At 44.9% G+C, this 10,254-nt stretch overlaps 1 protein-coding gene across 1 annotated transcript; it reads left to right on the plus strand.

The window, feature by feature from the left end:
* The first annotated feature begins 338 nt into the window (after positions 1-338).
* LOC118617517 (5-hydroxytryptamine receptor 3C-like) lies at positions 339-6,037 on the plus strand. Its single transcript, XM_036243499.1, has 9 exons — positions 339-405; positions 2,155-2,321; positions 2,696-2,740; positions 3,181-3,290; positions 3,562-3,731; positions 3,898-4,058; positions 5,076-5,280; positions 5,462-5,677; positions 5,808-6,037. The coding sequence occupies exons 1-9, from the start codon at positions 339-341 to the stop codon at positions 6,035-6,037; spliced, it is 1,371 nt and encodes a 456-aa protein (XP_036099392.1).
* The last annotated feature ends 4,217 nt before the right edge of the window (positions 6,038-10,254 follow it).

Genomic DNA, 10,254 nt, shown 5'->3' on the forward strand with positions numbered 1-10,254 from the left:
TAGCAGTCAGTATGTGATGTTTGTGGGATGCATTTTATGCCAGAGTGACTCCACAGTATGAGGAAGTCATTGGCACTGCTCCAGTGACCAAATACTTTTGCTTCCTCCTCTCCAAACTGATTTTCCTGATTACCTTTGGAGACTAGATTCAAGTCCAATTAGGTTACAGGGTGGATAGTCCTCCATGACATTCTCTTAGCACTAGAGGTGCTTGTTAGAGGGGTAGCTAATGCCACCCGACACCAGTATTATTCAAAGCTGAGGCTCAAGGCGTGGCCTCTGGTCTTTTAAGGTTAACATCATCACTAGGTCCCCAGAGAAGAGCCAAGGAGAGAAGAATGGAAAGAGGTTGGCTCCAGGGGGAGGGATTCCTTCTCTGCCTCATTCTCTACCTGCTGCTTCAAGGTAAGATGGGACAAGAGCAGGAACAAAGCAAACACATAACTTCTGGGAAACAGAAACCGGGCTAATTCTTGTTATTTCTAGGCAGTGGATGATTGGATGTTTATTTTGGTAAAAATGGAAATGTATAACACTGACAACTTTGTACCTTTTTCTAGGATACTAACAGTTAGCTCACTCTTTTCTTTAGTTACTTCTCCACTCTCCTGCTTCCGTTGGCCTCTTCTCCTTCCCCATGCCTTTCTCTTTCCAAGCACATTATCTATCCTCATGGTTTCTGAATACCAGATGATGTTAAAAAGAAGAGAATTGTTTCTTGGCTCTCTTGAAACAAATGAAATGGAACAGGAAAGATGCTAAGGGGAAGGACGTGCATGAGAATTGTCATGGAAGAGGGAAAGTTTTTCAGTATAATTTTTCCAATCTAGACTATGTTTCCTGTTCATTATTGAAAATGAGCAATGGCCCTGGCCAGTAAAGCTCAGTGTTAGAGTGATTAGAGTGTGGGCCCCGAGCACCAAAGGGTCACAGATTCAATTCTCAGTCAAGGGCATGTACCTGGGTCGCAGGTTCGATCCCTGGCCCCTGTCGGGGTGTGTGCAGGAGGCAACCAATCCATGTGTCTCACTCACATTGGTCTCTTTCTCTCTCCCCTCCCACCCTCCCTTCTACACTCTCTGAAAAAGCAAATGAAAAAAAAATATCCTCAGGTGAGGATTAACAAAAAAAGAAAAAAGAAAATGACCATCATCAGTGATAGATAAAAATAGATGTTACCACAGCATTACCTGTTTCTACTCCACAAAGTATGACTAGAAAGGGGTTGGGTATAAGATTGGTTTCAAGGAACTCTCTTTAAGGTAGTTTCACTGGTGATGACTATTGAGTTTTAGAAGAGAATAATCACAGCACATAGTAGAGATACAATAAATACTCATTAAATTGAAACACTGGGTTCTTTCCTTAAGGTCCCACATTTCTTTTTCTTTTTTTAATCCTCACCTGAGGACATTTTCCCATTTTTTGTTCAGATAGAGTGGGAGGGAGAGAGAGGAAGAGAGAGAGAGAGAGAAACATCGACATGAAAGGGACACTTTGAGTGGCTGCCACCCGCACGACCAACCAGGGCTGGGGACAAACTGCAACCGAGGTATGTGCCCTTAGCAGGAACCGAACCTGGGTCTCTCTGGACCTCAGGCCAACGCTCTAACCGCTGAGCCAAACCAGCCAGGCCAATGTCCCACGTTTCTTATACTACCTACCTGATGCCACCAGCACGTAAGGCCATACCACCCTGATTTCACACTACCTACCTGATTACTTCCCTTGTTATTAATTTATGATCATCTATGTCTTATTAATAATATAGTGAGGAGGAGAACTGTGATTGCAAAATTTCTCACTGATATCATCCAGATGACTCAAGGACAGAGATGAGCAATGGAAGGACATTGAGTGAAGGTGAGAAGGCTTGTGGTGAAATTGTTAAGAACATAACAGGACACTGAAAAGCAGTGGTCAGAGCTGAGTTTGCATGCACCTTTGGACAAGTTTTGCATGGAGACAGAAACAATGGAATTAAGGATGGAGCCTTGACTCAGCTCGCCCCATCAACTTCCACCATTTGCCTACCAGCCGAGCCCATGCTCCCTGACTCAGGAAGGAGGAGCTCACGTGCTCCTCCCGTGCCCCCTAATTTTGCCCCAGGCCCCAACCCTGGCACTTCTCTCGCAGAGTCTCTGCTCTCTACAGAAAGAGGAGACACCTTCGCCATCAATTGCTCAGGGTTTGACCAACATGGGGTGGATCCTGCTGCCTTCCAAGCGTTGTTTGCCAGAAAGGCCTTCCTTCCAGTCACTAACAACAACGACCCTACTCATGTCAACATCTCCTTCACCCTGTCTGCCATCCTGGAAGTGGTAAGTCCTGACCCAACACTGATGGTCTAGTGGTAAACAGTGGGTCTCCTGATTGGATTTTGTAAAATTAAGAGCTCATTCTATGGGGTAGGGAGACATACGATGATATCACTGTAGGTGAAATCTGTCCCTTTTTGGAATACCTCATAAGAAACATAATCCCAATGACCTCATACTATTTTTGTTGTTGTTGTTGTTGTTTTCACTTATGTTTCTCATGTATTCTGGATTATTTGACCTACATTTTTCAGTGGCTTATAATTAAAAATCATAATCGCCACACAGAACAACCTTGGAAATGAGTAAGAGGTAAGTAATGGCATTGGACCTGACTTTATAGATTTAATGATTCTGGATGAAAATTGTCTTTCCAGAATGCACAGCTTCAACTGATGACATCATTCCTGTGGCTAAATATGGTATGATAGACTCAGTTTTTTCTTTACTACTCCTGGGTCCAACTTTGCAGATTACAATGGATAAAGCTGAGAATACCTATGAATTAGAAAGTTCAAAAAAAAAAAAAAAAAAGCCAGACCAACGATGAAAACACAAAGCTTCCTGACTATTCTGCCAGTTTAGGGGGGCAGAGATGGGCCGCAGGGAGAGGGTCCTGGAAGCCAATATTTACATGGCTCCATCCCAGGGAATCCAGATCCAAGCCCAAGGGCTCCCTTGAAAGCACTGAGGAAGAAGTAGAAGTAAGTAAGACTTTTGTTAGTGACATTGTGACAGCTGTCACCAGAGGAGGGGTGGGAAAGCCAAGAGATGAGTGAAAAAAGGAATGTAAAGTGCAGGAGATAGAGCAAGACTAAAACTAGTTCCCACCCCATTTCTCCCACGTCGTGTTTTCCTCTAGATCTGGTACAATCCATTCATCAGGTGGAACCCAGAGGAATGTGGGGGCATCAGGAAGCTCAGCATAGCAACTGAGAACCTGTGGCTTCCAGACATCTTCATCAAGGAGTTGTGAGTACCAGTGATGAAAACAGCAAGAAGGCGACCATCCCGCCAGAGAAGAGCATAATGTAACCAATAGGCACCACACAGAGACTCAATTTAAAAAGGAACAGTATCTGAACTAAGGAGCGTACAAGACCCCCAGAACATGGAGATAGGTGGAAGGGGGAAATTAGATGAGTGGGGCTGGAGCACAGGAATGCGGTGACCTGACAGAGAAAAAAGGCCAACTCTGATGGGGAATCCATAGCACCCACCTCCCCATCTTTTTCATATACAGCATGAATGTGGATCACACACCTGTAAGGCTCATGGCTTATGTCAGTAGTGAAGGACACATCAGATATGATAAGCCAATGAAGGTGACCAGCATCTGTAACCTGGACATCTTCTATTTCCCCTTTGATGAACAAAACTGCACGCTCACCTTCAGCTCTTTCATCTACACAGGTGAGTGAGGCAGAGAAAGGTTTTGGGAGAGGAGAGGACAGAAAGCTGAAAACAGTGATGGACTCTTACTGAAGGGTATATGGAAGCTAACTGGCAAGAATTCTAACAGTCTGGGCAAGGGGGTTGGGAGCACTGGGGAGGCTGAGTTGTCTAGATCTTTTTGCAGTGGAGAATATGATCCTGGGCATGGAGAAGGAAGTGTGGGAGATTTCAAACACATCACAGAACCTCATTCAGAACAAGGGAGAGTGGATGCTTCTGGATATCCACCAGAGAATGGTGAAGATGACTGTGGGCACCAACCAGTACAACCAAATCATTTTCTATGTGAGCTCGGGGCCCTGGTTGTGATCTCCTCCTTATGTCCCCCACTAGAGCATAAGTTCTCCCACTGGAAAGTAAGCTCCACAAGGGCAGAGATTTTTATCACTTTTCACTGATAAATCTCCAGTACCATGCACAGTATCTAGCACTCAGTAAATATTGATGGAATAAATCCTCCCTGAGGAGGAAACAAAGCTCCTATGGCAGTGATATACAGTGAGAGTGAGCCTCCCACCCCCAGGCCATCAGAACTTTTTGGAGGGCTGGAATTATGTTCACTTTTTAAAAGAGATGGTGGAAGACACAGGCAACAATATGGTGATTACCAGAGGGAAAGTGGGGTGGGGGGAGGTAGGAGAGGGTAAAGGGGAGGTAAATGGTGATGGAAGGAGACTTGGCTTGGGGTGGTGAATATACAATTCAATACACAAATGATGTGTTGTACAAGTGTACACCTAAAGCCTATATAATTTTATTAACCAATGTCACCTCAATACATTCGATAAAAGTTTTTAAAAATTAACAAAAATTAAAAAGATGGTGAAAATTTTATGAAACACTTGTTTTAGGGATATTGTGATTCCAAATCCTGGTGACCACAAAATATCTGCCACTGTCTTGCTTTCCCTCCTATGGGTCTTAAATTCTACCAGCAAATCACTAGATATTAGGTCATGATGAGGAGAGCAAGCAGAAATGTAAGGATAAAATGCACATGATAACCTAAGAATCTGGTCTCTCGATCCTGCTAAGAGCACATTGGTAGGGATAAAAATGTAAGCAGAGGAAGTTGACACTCTGAGCCGAGAAGGAATGAAATATGTGTCAGTAGTAAGCAGCATGGCAGACTGGGAAGGCAGACTGAGGTGATTAAGATGACTGTGTTGGAAAGACAGGACAGTGAATGTGACTTTTCCTTATTAGACAGTCTGTTCAGGGACAGATCTCAACTCTTGCTCTTAACTTGCTTTGCAGCCTCCCAGCCTACTCCTGACTTGACCCCTCTCTCCTCCCCACCAGGTTGCCATCAGGCGCAGGCCCAGCCTCTATGTCATAAACCTTTTGGTGCCCAGTAGCTTTCTGATTGCCATCGATGCCGTCAGCTTCTACCTGCCAGCAGAAAGCGGGAATCGTGCCCCATTCAAGATGACACTTCTGCTGGGCTACAATGTCTTCCTGCTCATGATGAATGATTTACTCCCGGACACTGGCACTCCCCTCATCAGTATGGCCCCTCCCTCTTTCAGGAAAATAAACTCGAGGTTGGGGGTATAGGGTAGGGAGAGGGACCAGTAGAAACAGTTCAGAGTGATGAAGGATCTTTAAAAAGGGTCCTTTGGGAAAATAGGTGACAAGAAGTCCTGGGAGGTGCCACTGGCCTTCACACAGGCTTACCTTCCCTCCAGGTGTCTACTTTGCTCTGTGTCTGTCCCTAATGGTGCTCAGCCTCCTAGAGACCATCTTCATCACTTACCTGCTGCACCTGGTCACCACCCAGCCCCTACCCATGCCCCAGTGGCTCAATTCCCTGCTTCTGCACTGTACCGGTCCAAGGAAAGGCTGTCCCACTGCACCCCAGAAGGGAAACAAGGGCCTGGGTCTCACCCCCGCCCACTTGCCTGGTAAGGAAGTCAGCACTGCCCACACTTCCTCTTCCAACACCCCCACTTCTCTGCTCCTGCCTCCTTCCCTGTTTCTCTTCCTCTTCAGGTGAACTTTGCAGCCCATGGCTTGGTCTCTGTCTCTCCTTAGGTCTGAAGGAGCCCATGACGTTGGTAGGGAAGGTGCCAGGTCCCCAAGAGGCAGGGTTAAATGGGTGCCCTGAGTCAACAAGGACCTGGCAGGAAGACGAAGCTCAGAAGCAGCACTTGGTCAGCCTGTGGGTGCAGTTCAGTCATATGATGGACACCCTACTGTTCCGCCTCTACCTGCTCTTCATGGCCACCTCCATCATCACAGTCATCATCCTCTGGAACACCTAGGCAGGTGCCCACCTGCAAGGCTCTCATGCCCATCCTAATCCCAGCTTCACAGCCCTGGTAACCACCTTGTTTTCAATCCAGTTCTTCTATGCACTCAGACCAGCCCTGGTTTTCTATACCCTCCCAGAGTTAGGTTCTTGCTCCTGCACACCATCAACTCCCCTCAGCCTTGCTATAAGTCTTGCCTGCCAGGCTCCTCAGCAATACTTCCTTGATTGAGTTGCCCCAATCAGCCCCTTTACAGTAAGCACTGGTTCTTCCCTGCATTGTATTATAGTACAAGAAAGTCTTGTGATTAAGAGTCTTCTTGCAGCCCGGCCGGTGTGGCTGCGTGGTTGAGTATCAGCCCATGCACCAGGAGGTCGCTGGTTCAATTTCCGGTCAGGGCACATGCCCAGGTTGTGGGACAAATCCCCAGTGGGGGGCATGCAGGAGGTGACCAACTGATGTTCTCTCTCTCACTGATGTTTCTATCTCTCTCCCTTCCTCTCTGTCTCTGAAATCAATAAAGAAACCAAAAAAATAAGAGTCTTCTTGCAGAAGCTTCTCATTACCAAAAGGATTTTTCTTCTTCTTTTTCTTTTTTTGTCTACCAGACAACATGTGGAAGTGGAAGAGGGGAGAGAAGGAGCCAAATTTATTACAAAGGATTATAATAAAAGCAGGATTTACCTCCTAAATCCAGTTATCCTGGATTTAAGCTTCAGAAATTAATAATGTGCTAGAATCAGGCATCTCTTGCTTAAAGAGTGAAGACTTTTGTCACAGTCTGACATATGACTCATTCATTGTTAAGCACTTAGAATGTTAACATAATCCAGAACTAAGGTAAACTATGTTGCAATTATTTGATCTGCCCTTAATCACACTAAAAAAAGAACATTAGTCCAAGATAGGTACATTTGAAAATGGCATCTGCTTTACTTGGAAGTTACACAAATGAACTGAAAAATTTTCCTTCCTCCCCTGGATGGCTTTGCTTAGCGGTTAGAGCATTGGCCCACAGACTGGAGAGTCTTGGGTTCAATTCTAGTCAAGGACACATACCTCAGTTGTGATTTGGTCCCCAGCCCTGGTCGGGGTCGTGTGGGAGGCAACCAGTGGATGTGTCTCTCTCGCATTGATGTTTCTCTCTCTCTCTCTCTCTCTCTCTCTCTCTCTCTCCCTCCCTCCCACTCTATCTGAAGATGAATGGAAAAATATCCTTGGGCGAGGATTTTTTTTTTTAAATGTCCTATCTGAAGCCTAAATCTCCCAGGTTACAACAGGCTAGGAGTAAAAAGAGAGTCGTAATATTGTTCACTAAACAGTATTTTTCTGGTTCCTCCTCTTCACTGTTCTTCCTCAAACGCCTTGGGCTCCCTCCAGTCACTGTAGATGCCCAAAGGTGGCAACGCCGCTGTAAGTGCTGCTGTGGTGGTGTGGGCCCACGGTCTTACCTGTGCTCTCTGCGGGAACGTCTGCCCTCCCAGCGCCCAAGCCACAGGAGAGATGAATCCTGTAGCACAGATGTTCCCGGCTGGATGCTGAGTCACCAGGACCAGCTGTTACTTGCTCTTTCCTTGCAGTCCCCTTCCACAGGCAGAAGTCCATGGGAATTAGAATACAGAGGCAGAAATTCCCTGCTATATTCTGAACTGCTCCTATCACTCAAGTTCCCAGTCTTCTAACTAAACCTGTGTCCCTTAATTCCCCCCACCCCCCACCCCTGCATTGTTTTTCCAGGAAGGTCTTTGTCTCCTCAGTTTCTAGAACCCTGTCAAGTACTCCCCTGACCATCACCAGTCCTCCAGGCATGTCCAAGACCCAGTGCATACACAATTAGGCTCAAACCAGGAGCCCCGACATCCACCTACATAAATTAGTGTATCCGTTATATTTTGGTAGTTCCTCAACTCACAGCTCTCCACAAAGTGCTTGTCTGGCTCCTGAGCCCTGGCCTATGGTTTCTGTATGTGATTGCTATCCATTTCAGCTGCGAAACAGTGACTCTCACTTTCCCCTTCTACCGTCTATTTCTGCCCTTGCCAGGTTACAGCTATTTTCCCAAACCCGATCCCCCAGGGTCTCAGATGAATGGGGCCATCAGAGGGCCATGCAGTGTAACCACCCCCCCACACACATACACACACCTTATTAGTGGAACAAGAGATCAATGGTAGAGGAGATATTTTAGGTTGAGGGGACACAGAGGACTAAAATCACATATTGAGTGTTGGGGTGCTATTTATTTTATTTATTTTTTAATTAATTAATTTATTTTTGTTACAGATGTTTCTCCTTTTCCCCCCACTGATTCCCCCCTTCTCCCCTCCCCGCCCTGTCCCCAGCTTTTTTGTTCATGTCCATTGTTCATACATATATGCATATAAGTTCTGTGGTCTATCTCTCCCCCCACCCCCTCTTCTGGGGATTGTCAGTCTGTACCCCACTTCCACATCTCTGGGATTATCCCATTCCTCAGACTGTTATGTTCATTATATTCCACAGATAAGTGAGATCATATGATACTTGTCTTTCTCTGTTTGGCTTGTTTTGCTTAGGATAATACTTTCCAGGTCCCTCCATGTCGTCTCAAAGGATAAGAGATCTTTCTTTCTTATAGCTGCATAGTACTCCATTGTGTACCACAGCATTTTTATCCATTCATCTACTGATGGACATTGGGGTTGTTTCCAGACCTTAGTTATTATAAATAATGCTGCTACAAACATGGGGGTACATATATTCTTTCTGATTGGTGTTTCAGACTTCTTAGCGTATATTCCTAGAAGTGGAATCACTGGGTCAAATGAAAGTTCAATTTTTAATTTTTTGAGGTAACACCTTATTGTTTTCCACAGTGGCTGCACCAGTCTGCATTCCCACCAGCAGTGTACTAGAGTCCCCTTTTCTCCACACCCTCGCCGACACTTGTTGTTTGATGATTTGTTGATGGCGGCCATTCTGACAGGTGTGAGGTGATACCTCATTGTTGTTTTAATTTGCATCTCTCTGATGATTAGTGATGTTGAGCATTTCTTCATATGTCTCTTAGCCATTTGTATGTCCTGTTTGGAGAGGTGTCTATTTAGTTCCTCTGCCCATTTTTTTTTTTTTTTATCCTCACCCGAGGACATTTTTCCATTTTTTGTACAGATAGAGTGGGAGGGAGAGAGAGGAAGAGACAGAGAGAGAGAAACATCGATGTGAAAGGGACACATCAAGTGGCTGCCACCACACGACCAACCAGGGCCGGGAACAAACTGCAACCAAAGCCCGTGCCCTTAGCGGGAACTGAACCCGGGTCTCTCCGGACTGCAGGCCGATGCTCTAACCGCTGAGCCAAACTGGCCAGGGCCCTTTGCCCATTTTTTAACTGGGTTCTTTGACGTCCTTTTGTTGAGTTGTATGAGCACTTTATATATATTGGAAATTAACCCCTTATCTGATACATCATTGGCAATGATGTTCTCCCATACAGTGGGTTGCCTTTCCATTTTGATGACTGTATCTTTTGCTGTGCAGAAGGTTTTGAGTTTGATATAGTCCCATGTGTTCATTTTCTCCTTTGTTTCTGTTGCCTTACGTGATGTATCAGTGAAAATTCTGTTGCGTATGATGTCTGAAATTTTGTTGCCTACATTTTCTTCTAGGATTTTTATGAATTCATGAGTCACATTTAAGTCTTTTATCTATTTTGAGTTTATTCTTGTGTATGGTGTAAGTTGATGCATGTAGCGTTTTTTTGCATGTAGCTGTCCAATTTTCCCAACACCATTTATTAAAGAGGCTGTCTTTACTCCACTGAATGCTCTTGCCACCTTTGTCAAATATTAATTGAGCATATTGCCTTGGGTCCATTTCTGGGTTCTCTGTTCTGTTCCACTGGTCTATATGTCTGTTCTTGTGCCAGTACTAGGCTGTTTTGACTACAGTGGCTTTGTATTATAACCTGAAATCTGGTAATGTGATCCCTCCAATTTTGTTCTTCTTTTTCAAGATTGCTGTGGCTATGCGAGGTCTTTTTTGGTTCCATATGAACTTTTGAAGTATTCTAGTTCTGTGAAGTATGTCATTAGTATTTTGACGGGATTGCATTGACTCTATAGATTGCTTTGGGTAGTATGGACATTTTAATGATGTTAATTCTTCCAATCCATGAACAAGGTATGTGCTTCCACTTTTTTATATCTTCCTTTATTTCTTTTTTCAATGACCTGTAGTTTTCTGCGAAT

The sequence above is a fragment of the Molossus molossus genome, unplaced genomic scaffold (genome assembly GCF_014108415.1).
Source record: "Molossus molossus isolate mMolMol1 unplaced genomic scaffold, mMolMol1.p scaffold_m16_p_5, whole genome shotgun sequence".
Lineage (NCBI taxonomy): Eukaryota > Metazoa > Chordata > Mammalia > Chiroptera > Molossidae > Molossus > Molossus molossus.